The 21,749-nt window shown below is 37.9% G+C and overlaps 1 protein-coding gene and 1 long non-coding RNA gene across 3 annotated transcripts in view; one reads left to right on the plus strand and one right to left on the minus strand.

The window, feature by feature from the left end:
• The window catches only part of LOC129060506 (uncharacterized), a 253,030-nt gene that overhangs the window by 122,238 nt on the left and 109,043 nt on the right, over positions 1 to 21,749 (minus strand). The gene's annotated exons all lie outside the window — the stretch shown is intronic.
• On the plus strand, positions 18,829 to 19,843 carry TAS2R39 (taste 2 receptor member 39). Its single transcript, XM_009243342.2, is given in 2 exon segments — positions 18,829 to 18,887; positions 18,889 to 19,843. Coding segments are annotated over 2 exon segments (1,014 nt in total).

The raw sequence follows: 21,749 nt of genomic DNA on the forward strand, positions 1-21,749 counted from the left end.
CACTCGTCAAAGTCATTCTCCATCTAGCTTTGTTCCATTGCTGGTGATGAGCTGTGTTCCTTTTGAGGAGGAGAGGTGCTCTGATTTTTAGAATTTTCAGTTTTTCTGTTCTGTTTCTTCCCCATCTTTGTGGTTTTATCTGCCTTTGGTCTTCGATGACGGTGACGTACAGATGGGGGTTTGGTGTGGATGTCCTTTCTGTTTGTTAGTTTTCCTTCTAACAGTCAGGACCTTCAGCTGCAGGTCTGTTGGAGTTTGCTGGAGGTCCACTCCAGACCCTGTTTGCCTGGGTATCAGCAGGGGAGGCTGCAGAACAGTGAATATTGCTGAACAGCAAATGTTGCTTTCTGATCGTTCCTCTGGAGGTTTCGTCTCAGAGGAGTACTCAGCCATGTGAGTTGTTGGTCTGCCCCTACTGGGGGGTGCCTCCCAGAAAGACTACTCAGGGGTCAGGGACCCACTTGAGGAGGCGGTCTGTCCGTTCTGAGATCTCAAACTCCATGCTGGGAGAACCACTACTCTCTTCAAAGCTGTCAGACAGGGACATTTAAGTATGCAGAGGTTTCTGCTCCTTTTGTTTGGTTGTGCCCTGCCCCCAGAGATGGAGTCTATAGAGGCAGGCAGGCCTCCTTGAGCTGCGGTGGGCTCCACCCAGTTCGAGCTTCCCGTCTGCTTTGTTTACCTATTCAAGCCTCAGCAATGGCAGGCACCCCTCCCCCAGCCTCACTGCTGCCTTGCAGTTCAATCTCAGACTGCTGTGCTAGCAATGAGCGAGGTTCCGTGGGCGTGGGACCCTCCGAGACAGGTGCGGGATATAATCTCCTGGTGTGCCATTTGCTAAGACCATAGGAACAGTGTAGCATTAGGGTGAGAGTGACCCAATTTTCCAGGTGCCATCTGTCACAGCTTTTCTTGGCTATGAAAGGGAATTCCCTGACCCCTTGCACTTCCCAGGTGAGGCAATGCCTCGCCCTGCTTCGGCTCACACTCAGTGCGTTGCACCCACTGTCCTGCACCCACTCTCTGAAAAGCCCCAGTGAGATGAACTCGGTACCTCAGTTGGAAATGCAGAAATCACCTGTCTTCTGCATTGCTCATGCTGGGAGCTGTAGACTGGAGCTCTTCCTACTCGGTCATCTTGGAACTGCCCCCCTCTAATTAATCTTTAATTGTGTTTTCTATGATTCAAATGGTCAAAATCCATTCCCAGGCATCTTCACCTCATTCCTGTTGATAAAAGTTAGCCAGCACTTTGGTGAGTCATCTTTTCCTTTCCATTACAGGGATAGTCCTTCCTTTCTTGGGTCACACTGATACTTGGCCCTAGTGATTGTCTAAAATCAATGGGTTGAAAGAGATGGGCAAATTTCAAGAACAAGGCAAAACATTATCTCAGATGAGGTCTGTGCGTGGTCTCCATGCAAAGAAAGTTTGCTCTTTTCTAGCAAACTTTAAAGATTCAGGGAACCTGGAGATTCAACGTTCTTATATGCGTCTATCCAAATCTCCTAATCCCAAGTCCTAGAATACATTTAGTCCTCACAAAGGTCCTAACTTTATCACAGGAATCTTTGCTAAGGCTGTGAATTCAATCCTTTTTAAATCTGCCACCATTACTATGAAATCTTAGGCCTGACTTTGAGCATCCCTGATTTTCTGTAGGTGTACTGAAAATTGCAAGAGGTGAGAATCTTTTTAAACTGCCTTGAAGACCTTCTGACTTTGAAACTATATTTTGAGTTGATCATTGACATATTTGAGTCTGTCATTCCTTCTGGGTTTCTTTTTTTCTTTCTTTCTTTCAATTTTTTTTTTTTTTTCTTTTTTTTGAGACAGAGTCTCACTCTGTTGCCAGGCTGGAGTGCAGTGGCATGATCTTGGCTCACTGCAACCTCCACCTCCCAGGTTTAAGCGATTCTCCTGCCTTAGCCTCCTGAGTAGCTGGGACTACAGGCATGTGCCACCACACCCCGCTAATTTTTATATTTTTAGTAGAGATGGGGTTTCACCATGCTGGCCAGGATGGTCTCAATCTCTTGACCTTGTGATCCGCCTGCCTCAGCCTCCCAAAGTGCTGGGATTGCAGGTGTGAGCCACCACACTTGGCCTTCTTCTGGGTTTCTATAACCAATCACAGCAGTCATCCAATGCCCCAACCCTTATAATTATTCTTACTTATAATTATCCATGTTTTAATAAAACACTACAGATACCTCATTCCAACCTATCCAAAGTTAAGGTTTTTTTAGTTCAATATACCCCTGCTTGTCTATTTTTGTTTTTGTTGCTGTGCTTTTGTTGTCATATTTAAGAAATTGTTGTTAATGCCTATATCAAGAAGTTTCTTCTCTGTGTTTTCTTCTAGGAGTTCTATAGTTCCTAGGAGTTCTATAGTTCCATGTCTTATGTTTAAATCTTCAATGTATTTTAACCTACTTTGAGTTGATTTTTATGTATGGTGTAAAATAATATTTCAGTTTTATTCTTTTGCCTATGAATATTCAATTTTCTCAACACAATGTGTTGAAGAGACTATCCTTTATCCATTATGTATTCTTGGTGCCCATGTCACAGATCAGTTGACCATACATGAGTAGGTTTATGTCTGGGTTCTCTATCCTGTTACATTGGTCTATGTGTATGTCTTTATGCCAATGTCATGTAGTTTTAATTACTGAAGCTTTGTAATATATTTTGAAATCACGAAGTATGATACCTCCAGCTTTGTTCTTTCTCAAGATCACTTTGGCTGTTTGGGATCTTTTGTGTTTTCATATAAATTTTTAGATCATTTTCTCTATTTTTATTAAAAATGCCATTGTGATTGAATGGGGATAGCTTGAATCCATATATTGCTTTGGATAGTATGGATATTTTAACAACACTAAGTCTTCCAATCCATGAACGCAGGATGTTTTTCCATTTATTTGTGTCTTCTTTAGTTTTATTCATCAATGTTTTGGTGTGTGTGTATGTCCTTTACCTTCTTGGTTTGGTTTATTTCTATTTTATTCTCCTTTATGCTTCTGTAAACAGAATTTTTTCTTAATTTCCTTTTCAGATGGTTCATTGTTAGTATATAGAAACTCAACAAATTTTCATATGTGAATTTTGTATGCTGTAACTTTAATGAATTTGTTTATTCATTCTAAGTTTTTTGGAAGTGTCTTTGGGATTTTCTACACACAGTATCACATCATCTATGAGCAAATATACTTTTACTTCTTCCTTTCTGATTTCATTTGAATGCCTTGTGATTTGATTTACATGCCTTGTATTTCTTTTTCTTGCCTAATTGACCTTGTTAGAACTTCCAGTACTGTATTAATCCATTTTCACATTGCTATAAAGAACTATCTGAGACTGGGTAATTCATGAAGAAAATAGGTTTGATTGACTCACTGTTCTGCAGACTTTACAGGAAGCATGACTTGGGGGATCTCAGGAAACTTACAATCATGGCAGAAGGTGAAGGGGAAGCAAGGACCTTCTTCACATGGTGGCAGGAGAGAGCTAGGGGAGAAGTGCTACATGCTTTTAAGCCATCAGATCTCGTGAGAACTCATTCACTATCAGGAGAACAGCAAGGGGGAAATCCCTACCCATGGTCCATTCACCTCGCACCAGGTCCCTCCTCTAATTCAACATTAGATTCGGGTGGGGACACAAATCCAAACTATATCAAGCACTACGTTGAATGGAAGTGATGAGACGGGGCATCTTTATCTTGTTCCTGATCTTAGAGGAAAAGCTTTCTGTCTTTCACTGCTGCATATAATACTAGCTGCAGGTTTGTCATACATGAACTTCATTATGTTGAGAAAAAATCCTCCTATACCCAGTTTGTTGAGAATTTTTATCAAACTATAAATTTCTGAGCAGCAAAGGAAATAGTCAACAGAACTGAAAGGCGACCTGTGGGATAGGAGAAAATAGTTGCAAATCATATATCTGATAAGGGTTTAATATCCGAAAAATATAAGAAACCCCTACAACTCAATGGCAATAAGTAAGTAAATAAATAAATAAATATTACAAAATGGGCCGGGTGTGGTGGCTCACTCCTGTAATCCCAGCACTTTGGGAGGCCGAGGAGGGTGGATCATGAGGTCAAGAGATTGAGACCATCCTGGCCAATATGGTGAAACCCTGTCTCTACTAAAAAAAAAAAAAAAAAAATGCAAAAAATTAGCTGGGAGTGGTGGTGGGTGCCTGTAGTACCACCTACTCAGGAGGCTGAGGCAGGAGAATCACTTGAACCCACGAAGCAGAGGTTGCAGTGAGCCGAGATTGCGCCACTTCACTCCAGCCTGCTGACAGAGCAAGACTCCATCTAAAAAAAAAAAAAAAAAAAAAAAAAATTACAAAATAGAGAAAAGAGTTGAATTGCTATTTCTCCAGAGAAGACATACAAATGGCTAGCAGGCATATGAAAAGGTGTTTAACATAACTAATCATCAGGGAACTGCAAATCAAAACCACAATGAAATGTCATTTCACACCTGTTATAGTGGTTATGATTTTAAAAAAGGAAGAGAAGTGCTGGGGAGGAGGAGGTGGTATTGGAATGCTGTACAGTTTACTGAGAAGGTAAAATGGTAAAGCTGCTATGAAAAACAGCATGAAGCTTCCTTAAAATAAAAATAGAACCACTACATGATCCAGCAATCTCATTTCTGCATATGTATCCAAAAAAGTGAAATCAAAATCTTGAAGAGATACCAGCACTGCACTTCCATGTTCACTGCAGGATTATTCACAATAATTAGTTACAATATAGAAACAACCAATGGACAAATGGGTAAAGAAATTATAATAAAACTCTCAACAATTTCTTTATATGTCATAAAGAAATTTATATATATATGGAATATTATGGAATGTTCATATATATTCGTATATATGTAATATCATAATGGAATATTATTAAGCCTTGAAAAAAAAAAGGAAATACTGGCCAGGCATGTGGTTCATGCCTGTAATTCCAGCATTGTGGAAGGCCAAGACAGGCGGATCACCTGAGGTTGGGAATTCAAGACCAGGCTGGCCAATATGGTGAGACCTTGTCTCTACTAAAATTACAAAAAATTAGCCAGGCGTGGTGGCGCACACCTGTAATCCCAGCTACTCAGGAGGCTGAAGCAGAAGAATTGCTTGAGCTGGGAGATGGAGGTTGCAGTGAGCCATGATTGCGCCACTGCACTCCAGCCTGGGTGACAAAGTGACACTCCATCTCCAGGAAAAGAAAAAAAAAAACCACGAATGAACCTGTAACCAGGAGAATATTTTGCTAAATGAAATAAGCCGGGCATAAAAGTACAAATACTGCAACATTCCACTTACAGGAAGTAACTAAAATAGTCAATCTCACAGAAACAAAGAGTAGAAGTATGGTCTTGCACTCCAAGAGATTCCCCAAGGTTGGAGTTGCAGGTGCGTATAGTAAGAAGCCTTGGAGCTATCGCTAGTGCCTTGTCCATCCCTCAAACCCTACCATCCCTGTGCCCTCTGAGCAATTTCAACCTGCCATATCTGCCTCTCTGTGCTAGTGGACTTCTACCAGAGATAGGAAAGGTCATTTTGCCCACACACTGCAGACTAAAGGGGTAGGTGGGGACAAGGCCACTAAAAACCCTGAGGAGCAAGCCTCAGCCAATTACAGGAAAATTGGCATGGAGAACCCATGCTTTTCTGCCTGAGAGGTGTGGGAACTCTGAGTCACATGTTTCACAGCACTCGCCAGAGATTCCTCTCAGGATGAAGCCTCAGTGTTCCACTGTGGTAACTGGCCTAATAATGTACCTTTATTTTTTAAAAAATTATATTGCCCTTAGTATTAAAAAAATTAAAAACTAAAAAATATTTCTATTCAAATCTTGGTTTTAAAGTCCGTCCCTGGAGGAACACAAGCTAAAATAAGTTTCACCATGTTCAAGAATGATAGTTACTAGGGAAAGACAGTGGAGCCCCAACAGCAACTCCTACAGGAAGGAAAGAAAGAAAAAGAAAACTATTGCATCAAATCAGATATCAGTGACAATAAATGGTTACAAGACATTTGATACGTTTCTTTTGGTTGTAGGCATTTCAGCTAAGGACACATTTTTATGGTCCTTAGCAAGAAAATCAAAATTTTGTAAAACTCATTAAAATTTTAGTCTTGTGTTAGGGTCAGAAATGTAGTGAGAGGTGGGCCGGGTGCGGTGGCTCACGCCTGTAATCCCAGCACTTTGGGAAGCCGAGGTGGGCTGCTGAAGAGGTCAGGAGATCGAGACCATCCTGGCTAACACTGTGAAACCCCGTCTCTACTAAAAATACAAAAAATTAGCCAGGTGTGGTGGCGGGCACCTGTAGTCCCAGCTACTCGGGAGGCTGAGGCAGGAGAATGGTGTGAACCCAGGAGGTGGAGCTTGCAGTGAGCCGTGATCATGCCACCGCACCCCAGCCTGGGCGACAGAGCGAGACTCCATCTCAATAAAAAAAAAAAAAAAAAAAAAAAAATGTAGTGAGATGTAAGAGGAAAAGACATAATTTTGAAGGAAAACTACATATAGCCAGGAGTCAAATGTTTACCAAAAATGTACACATCTGTTTGAAAGAGCTGTAACTCATAGAAACAAAGTATCTGCTACCAACAATACCAGCTCCAACCAAGAATCTTGGCTCTTCACTGGGAAACCACAGCACCAGGAAGAAGGGACTGAAACACAGTGAAACTGCTAGACAGGGAGGGTGACTATGGAGAAAGGAGAGACTCCCTGGTTCAAGATGAAACACCAGACCCAAACTGTAAGACACAACATAGACACCTAATGCCAGGCTAATGTTTAACTAATGGTATAATCTTAAAAGGGCAGAACTTTTTTTAAAGGGGCAGAAATAAAACAAAAAGAAGTAAACAGGAAAAGCAACCAATTAGAAATTTTGCAAAGGAAAAATATATTCACTGAAGTTTTTAAAGACACAAATAAAAGGAATAAACTGTGAAATGAACCCAATAATGAAAAGAGTTGTAAATTAGAATATGATGTTAAAGAATTTTGCTAGAGCTACAGAAATTTTCCACAAGCATATTAGTCTATGCCTTTTTCTCCAGCGCCCTCTCTAGATTTAGCATTTGTCCCCTATTTTTAATTTTAGTCTGCTACGTTAAAATATGACAGGATGAATTTAGCACTTTCATTTTGTACTCCAACTTCTACGAAGGTCTTCTCTAGTAATATATTAGCTACTCCCCTAAAACCCAGCTGGGTGTTCCCTATAGTTTCCATAAATAGAAGGACGCCAATACCTCTTTCTGAAGGATGCTATCCAGGGAACTTGCTGCAAAAATAAAGTGCACTCCTAAGCAAGTGGCTCAGGACAGCCCTCTCTCTCTCCAGCCATAGATGGTAATGCGAAAGTAAACAATGTTGCTGCCAGGGCTGGCCCCACTCACCAGCCGTGCCAAGGCTCTTGCTGTGACCTGAGAATTTTATGAAACCTTCAGATCATTAGTTGATGAGAACAGTGGAAAAAGGTGAGAAATTATAGCTTACCTATACAGGAAAAGTGAGTAGGAAATAGATGCTGAGCAGTCCTGTCATAGAACATATAAAGAGAGGTCTGAATGTTCCTGTGATGATAATTTGTCATTTTTTTGTAAGGCGTAAATCTACAACTATTTATTTTATTATTTGACTTTTTTTTCAATCAAGCTTTTGGCATAATGAGCTCAAGAAAACAAAATGTATGATAATGAAAATTAATTACTGAATTTTCATTTTTCAAGGAAGTTGATGATGAACATGTAACTTGCACAATATGTTTGTTGCCATTTACCATCTATCGTAATGGCTATAATAACATCACTGACTACTTGAAAGCCCTAGACCAAATTTGCTGTGGGAGCCTCAGCATTGACTTGAAAAATTAGTTTCTACTTTAAAAAGACTATGCCTAAAATGACATCAATGTATATCTGCAGAAGATGCATTTGATTTATATCTTTCAGTAGAGTGTGACCTTTCATTTTGGTCCAATACTGCTATCTAAACTAAGTAAGAAATAAAGAGGGAAGAATCAAATAAATAAAACAGGAAATGAAAGATGAAACATTACAACTGATGCTACAGAAATGAAAAGGACATTTAAGAGATTCTTATGAACATTAAACACCAACAAATTAGATAAATGAGAAGAAATAAATTCCTAGAGACATGCAACCTATCAAGAATGAATCATGAAAACCAGAAAATCTGAACAGACCAATAATGAGTAAGGAGATTGAATTAGTAATCAGAAACCTCCCAACCTGGCCAGGCGTGGTGGCTCATACCTGTAATCCCAGCACTTTGGGAGGCCGAGATGTGAGAATGGCTCAAGGTCAGGAGTTCCAAACCAGCCTAGACAACATGGTGAGATCCTGTCTCTAAAAAATCAAAGTTAAAAGATTAGCTCACTGTAACCTTGAACTCCCAGGCTCAAGGGATCCTCCTGCCTCAGCAGAAACTACAGATGTGTGCCACAACTCCAAACAAAGAAATCTCCAAACAAAAAAAATTCCAGGACCAGATGGCTTCACTAGTAAATTCCACCAAACACTTAAAGAATTAATGCCAATCTTTTACAAACTCTTCCAAAACAATGGAAAAAGGAAAGCTTCCAAATTATTTTATGAGCCCAGCATCACCTTTATATCAAAGCCAGACAAGGACACTACAAGGAAAGAAAATGACAGGCCAATATCCCTGTGAAAATAAATTTAAAATTCTGAACAAAATATTATAAACAGAATTAAACAGCACATTAGAAGAACCAAGTCAGGTTTATCCCTGAGATGCAAGGATGGTTTTGCATATACAAATCAATACATGTCATATACCACTTAACAGGATAAAGGACAAAAATCACATGAGCCTCGCAATAGATGCAGAAAAAAACATTTGACAAATTTCAACACCTTTTCATGAAAAAAGGCTCAACAAACTAGATATAGAAGGAATGTCCCTCAACATAATAAAGTCCATATATGGCAAGCCCAAAGCTAACATCATCCTCAAGATGAAAAACTAAAAGCTTTCTCTCTAAGATCAGGAACAAGACAAAGATGTACGTTTTCACCACTTCTGTTAAACATAGTATTGAAAGTCCTAGCCAGAGCAATTAGGCAAGAAATGAAAGACTTCTAAATGGGAAAGAAAGAAGTATAATTCCCAAGTATACATTTTCAATTCCAAAGTTTTTCTGTGCATGTACAAAAAAGGAATTGAAAGCTATTAATATGTTGAATCCATCTGTAGAAGAAAAAATTCCCAATTACATGACATCAGTTTTATATCAATTTTACCAGAGTCTTTCAAATAGAAAAATTAGTTAATTCAAATAATGGTTAGATTGTGTTCATCCAATTCATGAAATAAGAGTAAAGCTTTAAAAGTTATTTCTGACCGGGAGGTGGCTCATGCCTGTAATCCCAGCACTTTGGGAGGCCAAGGTGGGTGGATCACCTGAGGTCAAGAGTTCAAGACCAGCCTCACTAACATGGTGAAATCCCACCTTTACTAAAAATACAAAAATTAGCTGGGCATGGTGGTGCATGCCTGTAATCCCAGCTACTCAGGAGGCTGAGGTAGGAGAATTGCTTGAACCTGGGAGGTGGAGGTTGCAGTAAGCAAAGATTGTGCCACTGCACTCCAGCCTGGGTGACAGAGCGAGACTCTTATCTCAAAAAAAAAAAGTTACTTCTGTTGAAGATGAAATATCTGACCTTTTAGTATGTGCTATTGAAACTCATTTAAAAAGGTAAAATTTTATTTGTTTTGCAGTTAATAACATAAACACAAATTTTAGTGGAGCACAGTGTCACAGTAAAAGCTTAGGGTCTTACTAAATTAAAACATCTGTGAAATATGAAGACAATTGAAATTTTCTGTGGTACAAACATAATTAAAAATATTCAAGCAATCAGAGATACTTTATCAATCAAAACAGAAGCTACAATTGATAAACTTTGCAAAATTTTTTATGTGGGCAGAATAACTGACCTACTAAACTTGTATGATGAATCTCATCTTGAACACTAAAAATACTTCGGCATAGCAATATGCTTTTTCTCTCTTTTTGTTCCCTCTCATCAATCATTCTTTACATATGTTTGAGCTTTGAACATATGTTTGAGTCTTTGAAGAAGTACTTTGTATATGAACCAAAATTTCTTACAATTATATTGAATGTTTTGGTAAACAATTTCTCCCAATTTTGATTGCTTTTGTGGAAAATTAGAGGGAAATATATAATCAAAGTATTAAACAAATGGAGCAAAAAAATGCTTCAGCTTCTAAAGCTTTGAGAAAATCACAATGATTGAAACACAACTTACAAATAGGAAGACGCTGAGTATTGACATTTATCCCTACAAAAGTAAGAAAGAAACTAAACAAATTAAGCCATGCATGCTCAATGATGGAGAAGATATAATTTCAAAATTTAAAAATTATGCTAGAATATCTCATTTTCTAGAAAGGAATATTTTGGTGCAGTTATTATTTTTGATTAGATAAATAGATATCCTGTATTGTAATAAAGTAAAATTGAAGACTAGAATTTTGCATGATTTAGATTTAGTAAAACCTTTAAAAGAATCATAAATAGAGAAAATTTACTTGATTATTTTTGTCATAAAATATTTTAAAGAAAGGTTTTCCGAATGGAAGCTAAAATATTTACATAATTCAGTTTCAAAAACTTACAATGGAGAATAGCCTCCATGTAGCAGAACTTACTTATTAGCACACTCTAGTTATCTCAACCTATAAAGAACTATTTTCTCAATCGTCAGAGAAGAGTCCATTGAAGTGTCAATAATTTCAAATGTGTTAACCGTAAAATGCAACTTAAAAGAATATTGTAGGCAATTTCATAAAAATAAGAGCAATCAAAACAGGTATTTTAAAAAATACATTATTCAGAAAAAATATCAATGACATGGTATCAGAAATAAATATAACTAAAAAGCTCATTAAAGTACATTAACAAAGTCCAGGCATAGTGGCTTATTCCTGTAATCCCAGCACTTTGGGAGGCCAAGGCAGGAAGATCGCTCGAGCCCAGGAGTTTGAGACCAGCCTGGGTAACATAGTGAAACCTCATTCCTACAAAAAATACAAAAATTAGCCCGGCATGATGGTGCATGCCTGTAGTGCCAGCTGCTGGGCTGAGGTGGGAGGGCCGCTTGAGCCCAAGAGGTGGTGGTTGTAGTGAGCCGAGATCACACCACTGCACTCCAGCTTGGGCACAGAGCAAAACCCTTTCTAAAAAATAAAATTAAATTAAAATTAAAATTAAAAAATACATTAATATATAACGAAAAATCCTTGTTGAAAGTTCCCTCTAGACCATATAATTTGCACAAAGGAGATAATAATTTAACTTCTAATAATTTGGCTGGTGGGTACATGTGAACATACTTCAGCAGAGCCCTTTTCTAGCATGTTTAAATGTTACAGAGATTTATGTTCTCAACATAACTATATAGAGTAAATATGTCATCACATTATGTCACATTCCTTTATGCAAGTGTTAAAAGGACATTCCTTGAATTAATATAACCAAAAAGATAACGGTGGAGTAAAAATCAGGGGGAAATGGATAAGAGAGAACAAGACTCCAAGAAAAGTAACCTTGAAGTAGACTCTATTACAAATCTGCAGTTGAAGCATCATCTGCTAGCTAGGCTTTCCCATCCTCTGTCCTCAACCTGACCTCCTGAGAGCAAAAGGCAGATTGAGTAAGTATCCATCTGTTAGAAAACTATGGCATCTTCAAGGGAATGCAGAAAAATGAAAGTCTTTCCTGATAAATATGGTATTATATTTTGATTCAAAAAATATATATATATAACAAAAAATTATCTGCTTATATTATTTTTAACGTTCAGTTAATACAAAGAAGTACTTTTTATTTTGCTTTAGAGAGGAGGATATGTGGTTTTCAGAACGATTTCATAGAATACTTTTAGAATAGATCTATTTTATCAGACTACAAACAAATAATAAAAGTAATTTTAGCCAATAAATTTGTATTGTAAGTAATTATATACTTTTAATTATTGTTGCACCCTTTCCATGCATGGTAAATTACATAGTTGTCTTCAGAATATAAAATACAGAGACAAAAATATTAAAATCTTGCAAAAACAATTAAGAAAAACTGAGTCTAACTGTAGTTCCAGGTAAAGAGAATGGAAGAAAAGTCTGAGAAGCAGTTTGTAAAGATACAATTGCTGGGCCAGACACTGTGGCTCGTGCCTGTAATCCCAACACTTTGGGAGGCTGAGGCGGGTGGATGGCCTAAGGTCAGGAGTTTGAGACCAGCCTGGCCAACATGGTGAAACCTCGTCTCTACTAAAAATACAAAATTTAGCCAGGCATGGTGGCACGTGCCTGTAATCCCAGCTACTCAGAAGGCTGAGGCAGGAGAATCACTTGAACCCGGGAGGCAGAGGTTGCAGTGAGTCAAGATCCCGCCACTGCACTCCAGCCTGGGTGACAGAGCAAGACTCTGTCTCATAAAAAAAAAAAAAAAGAAAAAAGAAAAAAGATATAATTGCTGAAAGTTTTTCAATTAAAAAAAAATATATAAAATGTTACATCTAGAGCCCCTTCTGAATACCAAGCAAGACATATTAAGTAATGGTAATAATAAAGTCCAAACTGCATTCATGGTAGAAAAACTGCAGAAAATTAAAGAAAAACAATCTTAAAATTAACCAAAGTTACTGCTGAAAAGAATTTGCTCAAACATTTTTCCAGACACTCCACTCACAGCAAAACAACTCTGAAAAGCATGAATAAAGTTGGAGGATTCACACTGTCAGACTTCAAGGCTTGTTATACAGTTACAATAATTAAACAGTGTGTTTTTTACAAAAGGGTAGATAGAAGATAGATAGATAGATAGATAGATAGATAGATAGATAGATAAAATAGAAGAGACAGGAAAGAAATAGACACACACAAATATAGTCCACTGATTTTTTATAAGAGTTGCAAGTCAATTCAATGGAGAAAGGATGCTTTTGACAACAAATGGTGTGGAATAATTGGATATTCATATACCAAAAATTAAAAACACCCAATCTGGACACATTCCTCATACCTTACACAAAAATTAATTCTAAGTATAAGTAAAATGTTTATTTAGAAACAGAATGCTTATTCCTTGGTACCATAAGGAAAAATTAGTATTCAGATAAAACATTTTCTCAGCAAGGCAATTTTACTTTCTGCAGAAGGGGTGCTCCTTGCAGATGAAACAATGGCAAGAGCACACCTGAACAAAGGAGGGAAGCAATTTTTATCCCTTACTCAGCTTGTCCCTGCTACTGTGTCCTGTCTCCATTAGCTGGAGCCAGACCTCACAATCTAAACTGAACCCAACTGGCTAATAATTTAAAACTTTCCTAAATAGGTAAAGGCAATAGAGAACAAAGGAAAAGAGGAAATTGCTTACGAAAAGACTTAGAAAACTAATAACATTCCCAAATAAAAAAGGGGCATAGGTTGCGAGCTGGGACATGCCTGTGAGCACGTCTAGCACAGACACCTTGGTTAAAGTACAAGGACACAGAATGTACTACATGCCTGTGAGCACGTCTAGCACAGACACCTTGGTTAAAGCACAAGGACACAGAATGTACTACATGCCTGTGAGCATGTCTAACAGCTACACAGAATAGGGCTTAACAAAGAGCTATTAGCACAAAGTAAGGAGGGTTGAAGGAAGTTAGTCTTTAAAAGAAACTATTAACACTTATGATTTATTCTTTAACAAGAAGGGAAACTTTGAAGAGGAAACTTTTTGCTTTCTACAAAGTAGATCATCAGCATAAATATGAAAGCTAAAATTATAAAACTTCTCAAAGAAAACACAAGAGAAAATATGTATAGCTTTGGGTCTGGCACAGTTTTATGACCAAACACCAAAAGTGCAATCCATAAAAGAAAAATTGATCAATTGAATTTTACCAAAATGTAAAACTTGTATTCTGTAAAAACCATTAAGAGATTGAAAGGATAAGTCATGCACTGGGAGAAAATATTTGCAAAGCACATAGCTGATAAGGGACTTGTAATTAGACTGTATAAGGAATTTAACAACTCATTTTTTAATAGGCAAAATTCTGAATAAACAAAGACATATTGATGGTCAGTAAGTGTATTAGTCAGGGTTCTCTAGAGGGACAGAACTGATGGAATATATATATAAAGGGGAGTTTATTAAGTATTAACTTACACCATCACAAGGTCCCAAAATAGGCCATCTGCAGGCTGACAAGCAAGGAGAGCCAGTCCGAGTTCCAAAACTGAAGAACTTGGAGTCCGATGTTTGAGGGCAGGAAGCATCCAGCATGGGAGAAAGATGGAGGCTAGGCCAGTCTCTCCTTTTCACATTTTTCTGCCTGCTTTATATTTGCTGGCAGCTGATTAGATGGTGCCTACCAGATTAAGGGTGGGTCTGCCTTATCCAGCCCACTGACTCAAATATTAATCTCCTTCGGTAACACCCTCACAGACACACCCAGAATCAATACTTTGTATCCTTCAGTCCAATCAAGTTGACACTCAGTACTAACCATCACAATAGGAATATGAACAGATGCTCAACATCACCAGTTATTAGCGAAATGCAACTTAAAATCACAAAGAAATACTGCCACACATTTTTAAATTACTAAAATTTTTTAAAAACACTTGACAATACCAAGTGCTGGTAAAGATGTGAAGCAACTGGAAAACTCTCATACATTGCTGGTAATAGTATAACTACTCTAGAAAATAGTTTGGCAGTTTCTTACAAAGTTAAATACTAGATCTTGGTGTGTAAATGCCATTATCCAATAAAAGAATTAAGACTCCTCGAATAAATGATTAATTTCAGTGTTGGGGTGGGAAAAATATGAGTTTGGAACATCCCATGATGCCACAAAGTTAGGAAGTTCTTAAGAAAAAAAATGGAGCCATATTTAAAAGACATAAGAACCAATCTGAAAGAGTTCCCAATTGCCAAAGCTTGAGCAGGTTGAGCAAAAAATAACAATAGTATTGAAGTGTGACCGAAATGCCAAATATAAAATAAAAATCCACGAGTGCATAGGAATACAAATAAATGTTTGATGAAGTAAATAAATGGGAGAGGAGGAATAATTCTTTCTTAAAGAAGAATTCTAATTAATAAAGGTGAAAGGAAAGAGGAAAACAAAAAATTATAATGCCACAGTAATGTTAATTGCTGCAGGTAGCATGCCCTCATGAATACTCAAATCAGTGGACAAGAATTTTAGGAAAAACAAGGTATTTGCATAGCTTCAAAGTATCTCCTACAGAATATTTCTGTGTTGGTTTTTAAAATAATGTCCACAAATTCTTTAAGAGTTCTCCTCTGGGATGTGAAGTCTAATTCATCTCCCCTTGAGTGTGGGCCAGACTTAGTGACTTACTTCTATTTGATAGAGCACAAAAGGAAAAAAAGAGTAACTTTATGGCCGAGAGACCAGTCAGATACCACCTTAACTAAGCGATCATGTTAACATCACCAGTGAAACTCATCGATATCGTGGGTCCCTGCAGTCAGAGGGGCACATCATCTCTGTGGTACTCTTCCCAAAAATCTATTAACCCAGGCTAATGATGAGAAAACTAAGACAAACCCAAATCAAAGAATACACTGCAAAATACCTGACCAGGACTCTTCAAAACTGTCAAGGTCATAAAAGAAAAGGAAAGACCAAGAATTTGTTTTGAATTGGAAGAGACGAAAGAAACAATGATGAATTACAATGTGGTATTCTGGACTGGGTCTCGAAACAGAAAAAGAGGACATTAGTGGAAAAACTGGAAAAGTCCAAATGAAGCCAAAATTGAGCTGATAGTATTGTAACAACGCCAATTTCCTACATTTGATCATTGTACCATGATTATGTAAGATGTAAGCATTAGTGGAAGCTGGGTGAAGGGTGTATGAGAATTGTCTGTACTATCTTTACAAGTCATCTCTATGTCAAAAGTTGTTTCACAATAATAAGTTAAAAATATAATCAAATAAACTGGACTTTTAAAAGCTATTCCCTATGTCCTTAATGGGTCAGAGTTTTCTTCATGAGCATTCCTTAATTATTAGGTTGATGCAAAAGCAATTGTGGTTTTTGCCTTTTTTTAAAAGTAATGGTGAAAACCACAATTACTTTTGCACCAACCTAATATTAGAAATACCCACTCAAACACATCCAAGATGTATTTAGGAAACTGAAGGTGCCATTTAGGAACTGGTCCAACAGTGTTACTTTAAGAAGATCAAGAAAATGTGGCACATATACACCATGGAATACTATGCAGCCATAAAAAGGATGAGTTCATGTCCTTTGTAGGGACATGGATGAAGCTGGAAACCATCATTCTCAGCAAACTATCGCAAGAACAAAAAACCAAACACCGCATTTTCTCACTCATAGGTGGGAATTCAACAATGAGAAGACTTGGACACAGGAAGGGGAACATCACACACCGGGGCCTGTTGTGGGGTGCGGGGAGGGGGCAAGGAAAGCATTAGGAGATACACCTAATGTAAATGACGAGTTAATGGGTCCAGCAAACCACATGGCACATGTATACATATGTAACAAACCTGCATGTTGTGCACATGTACCCTAGAACTTAAGGTATAATAAATAAAAATAAAAAGAAAAAGAAAAGATCATCTTTTCACCCAGAAAGGTTATTTCATCTCCCCTCAGATTGCTCCTGGAAATTTCCATGAACAAAACTCTTTCCATTGCAGGAAGCACCTCTTTCATAAGCTGTGGCAAGCACAGCATCTTCTGAAATGCCTTTGGTGATGTCTGTGGTCCCAGCTCCTGCCCACAGCCTCTACAGCACCCTACACTGTGAAGCCAGACCCTGTCTGAGCTCTTTCTCATCCGGCTGCTCTGTCTCTGCTTCCCCTTCCTTTGTCCTCTCTGTCACCCACCAGTGTTTCTTACACAGATGTTCTCTACAGTCTGCTGTGTTCTCACTGAACCTCATTGCTTATGCTCTGACACTTGATTTAGGCATAGGACCTGCAGATTTTCAAATTTGAGGAGACGTGGAACTGCCATTCCTCCTCATGTCTCTCATAAAGAGCTTCTCTGAGCTGAAGGTCTTCACTAAGGCCATATATCAACCCAGCAAGTATCTATGTACCGCCTCCTGGGTGTCCGGCATGGGCTAGGGGCTCGGAGTGGGATACATGGATAAGCAAATCAAATGAGGAAAGACGCAACAGCCTCTGAAGGGACCATGTGCTGTTTCTCCTCCCACTCTTGGAAGCCTGGATCAGCAGAAGTAGGGGAAAGCCCGTGGCAAGAAAAATCCTCTTTAAAACCAAACTGGAGGTCCTGAGATACTCCAGGCCTACTTGTGCAAATGGGTAGAAACAAGCAGAGAGGAGCAGCTGTCTATTACACTGTATTCAAGGGAAATATTTGTTCAGGAATAGTGATTTTCAAATGAGATGGTAAAATTCGTAACAACTCATCTAAAATCATTAATCAAGCCAGAAAATGTTTATGAGTTCTTGCCTTTGTTTTAAAAGGCTTTAAGTAAAAACAAAATGTTATAAAGATTTTCTGAGACTTCTCACCCACCAACTTTCTCTTGATTAGAATTATTACTTCATCATTATTTTAAAGTTATATACATTCATAAAAATTAATTTACCCTGAAATGAAAAGTCCATTTTATCATTATGTGTCCTATGCTTGCGTTTTAAAATCAGAAAAAACTTCCTTAAGATAAAAGTGATTCCTTTTTCCTTTCTTTTGGTTTTAATATTCCAAAATTGGATGAATTGGGACATTGCTTTTATTCTCAAGTTCGCTAGCTTACCTTGTTAGGAACTAGGGAGTTTTACTTTCAACTCTTATTTTCCTAGTTTTTCTTAAAATGAAAGGTGAATGTGTGTGTATGTGTGTGTGTGTGTGTGTGTGCGCATGATCTTTTATGTATAATTAAATTTATTACCTCTCAAGTAATTTACTTTGAAAAGAGAGTCCTATCTCTTAAAAATCAGTGTCTTCTTGCTTTATTGATTTTTCTTTAGACGGTGGGGACATAAAAGGCTACCAGGAAAAAAATGTCACAGTGGAATCAACCCTGCATTTAGTCTTGGGCACACAAAAGAATCCACAGGTCTAGGTAGCATAACATGGTGGATAAGAGTAGGAACTCTGGGACCAGGTGACTTGGGTTTGAATTCCAGTTCTATCACTCTCTAGTTGTGTCATGTTGGCCAAGTTATTTAACCCCTGTATGCCTTAGTTTCTTCATCTGCAAAATGGAGGTAATAGAAGCACATGCTCATAAGGTTGTTGTGAGGTTTAAATGTAGTAATTATAAATAAATCATTTGAAAATTTCTTAGCACAAAATAAGAAGTGTGTGTGTGTGTGTGTGTGTGTAGCAGTTTTTATTTTCAATCATTTTCTGCAGTCACAAGTGAAAGCAAGTTAAATGATGACTCAGTCAACCAATGTTCAAATTAACTGATGCTACCAAAGAACACGGACCTCAGTACCATGTTAGCTGCTTTTAAAGAGTCTATTCAAGCGCTTCCCTGGGCCTCATTATTGAACTACTACCAACATGTTCAAAAATAGAGAGAGGATAAGAAACCAAATCCTTCCAACATTTGTATCTCTAGATGTAGAGCTAAGAATTCTGAAATAAACAAATGGAGTGAATTTGGAAATGATGTATCAATTGCTTCCTCCTATGACATGAATACTGGGAGTTATCAAGAGTCTGCTCATCAAATGCTAGGGAGATGTTTTCCTCCAGACACCAAAGAGAAGCAACAGCTCAGAATGACTCAACTGCGATCCTGCAGAAAGTGAATTGTCGCCATTTCTCATCACCTTAATTTTAGCAGTTTTACTTGCTGAATACCTCATTGGTATCATTGCAAATGGTTTCATCACGGCTATACATGCAGCTGAATGGGTTCAAAATAAGGCAGTTTCCACAAGTGGCAGGATCCTGGTTTTCCTGAGCGTATCCAGAATAGCTCTCCAAAGCCTCATGATGTTAGAAATTACCATCAGCTCAACCTCCCTAAGTTTTTATTCTGAAGATGCTGTATATTATGCATTCAAAATAAGTTTTATATTCTTAAATTTTTGTAGCCTGTGGTTTGCTGCCTGGCTCAGTTTCTTCTACTTTGTGAAGATTGCCAATTTCTCCTACCCCCTTTTCCTCAAGCTGAGGTGGAGAATTACTGGATTGATACCCTGGCTTCTATGGCTGTCCGTGTTTATTTCCTTCAGTCACAGCATGTTCTGCATCAACATCTGCACTGTGTATTGCAACAATTCTTTCCCTATCCACTCCTCCAACTCCACTAAGAAAACATACTTCTCTGAGATCAATGTGGTCGGTCTGGCTTTTTTCTTTAACCTGGGGATTGTGACTCCTCTGATCATGTTCATCCTGACAGCCACCCTGCTGATCCTCTCTCTCAAGAGACACACCCTACACATGGGAAGCAATGCCACAGGGTCCAACAACCCCAGCATGGAGGCTCACATGGGGGCCATCAAAGCTACCAGCTACTTTCTCATTCTCTACATTTTCAATGCAGTTACTCTGTTTATCTACCTGTCCAACATGTTTGACATCAACAGTCTGTGGAATAATTTGTGCCAGATCATCATGGCTGCCTACCCTGCCAGCCACTCAGTTCTACTGATTCAAGATAACCCTGGGCTGAGAAGCGCCTGGAAGCGGCTTCAGCTTCGACTTCATCTTTACCCAAAAGAGTGGACTCTGTGACCAGCACCCAAGAAGACCACAGGACCTGGCCTTACCAGCTCTGCCGTTCCCTCACCTAGACCTCTCTTTTCTCTCTTCTTGTCTTCTCCAACCCTCATCTGACCCTTTTCACCTGATGTGGCTTTTTATATAGGAAATTGATCATTTCTCTCTTGCTTCATGGATACAATCTTAGTGGTGCTGTCATATTCTTTACCTGAGCCCTCTACCTCCCGCTCTGTTTAAAGCAGTGATTCTACGCACTGGCTACACATTAGAATCTCTAGGTTGATTTTTGAAAATACCAATGTTCAAACCCAATCTCAGATCTATTAAGTCAGAATTTCTAGTGTTAGAATTTACACAATTTTCTAAGCTCTCCAGGTGATTCTGCTGTGCAGCAGGGTTGTATAGACACCAAAATAGAAGAATGTTCTGAAACTAGTTCCTGACAACTCTCTTTCTCCCTCCACATGCCTTTTAAACACATTTAGATAACTTGGGAAGTTTTCTGAGCAGAAGTTTGAAATGCATTTTGTCTCCATCTTTCAAAGATATAACCAAAATAATGTGGAACTATTTATCAAAATTAATAATGCATAAAACACTTTTCATCCTAAAAATTACTAAGAATTTTTTCTAAGCATGGTTTAGTATAAATAAGCAAAAATATGTGCAAGAGGCTCTTCACAGCTGCGCTATTCATGAATGATGGGAATTGAATGTCTGAAATGAATATTATATTAACCTTTTTTAAATGAGATATATGCATGCTTCCTGAGATGAAAAGATTTCCAATACATAGTGCAAAAAGCAAGGAGATATTTTATGATTCCATCTGTATTTCTTTTTTTCATAATACTTATATATTTGTATGTGTATATATGTACATACAAAGTTTCTGGACAAATATACCAAAAATAATTCACAGAGGGCTTCTGAGTGGTGTCACTGGGTATCTGGGGAATAAATGAAATATTTACAATTTATTTTATGCCTTTATGCATTGTTTGAACTACTTAGAACCTGTCTTCACTAATTTAAAAATTTTAAAAGATTTATATTGATTTTTATTAGAAAGAAAATTGGTAAGTAAAAAAGATTTGAGAGAAAGGATAGTGCACATTATTTTGTTGATTGGCTCTCTCACTATTGGGTTTTATTAAAAATGCAAACAAATCACAAATTAAACATCACAGGCTTTCAATCCATTGACACCTCTATATTCTCTGTCCCTCTATCAGGCCTGTCCTCTCTTCCTTTCATATTCAATTTGGATTACTGGTCAATCATTATACTCACCCTTCAAAAATAGCTTCAATATTTATAGATGAAATGAGCTGTATCTGTGATTTGCTTTGAATTAATCCAATATAGGACAAACGAGTAGAGAATGGGGTGGTTTGGGTTATTCTTATGCTAATGTTTTTTAAATAAGGCTTCAGGCATGTGGAGTTATTTCTACTATTCTATTTCAGAATATGTTGGAGAATTTCCCTAATATAGCTTTTGTATAAATAAATCATACAATATTCTAAATTCCTGACCCTTCTAAATGTGAAATAATCCACATTTAAATGACTATTTAACATTCTGTGTTTGCTTCTAAGCAGCTGAGTGTTACTTGAGAGTATTTCATAACTGGATGAGCTCATGTTCCTACAAATTCATGCTCTTCAGCCTCAAATGAGTAACTTCATTGAGCACTTCCATCCCATATTTCCCTAGAGAAGTCACTCATTAAAGTCCCCACAATGACTATCTCACATCTTTTCCTCAGTCTCCAAACCTTCAGCCTCTCTTCTCCCTGACCCATTTTAGCCCTTAAAGTCTTTGACAGGCAACATTAGAAGGACAATCCTCTTTTTTCCATTAGTGAATCTATTAATCCACCAATTTCTGCCTGTAACCCCAATATTTCAATAGA

The sequence above is a fragment of the Pongo abelii genome, chromosome 6 (genome assembly GCF_028885655.2).
Source record: "Pongo abelii isolate AG06213 chromosome 6, NHGRI_mPonAbe1-v2.0_pri, whole genome shotgun sequence".
In the NCBI taxonomy this organism is placed as follows: domain Eukaryota; kingdom Metazoa; phylum Chordata; class Mammalia; order Primates; family Hominidae; genus Pongo; species Pongo abelii.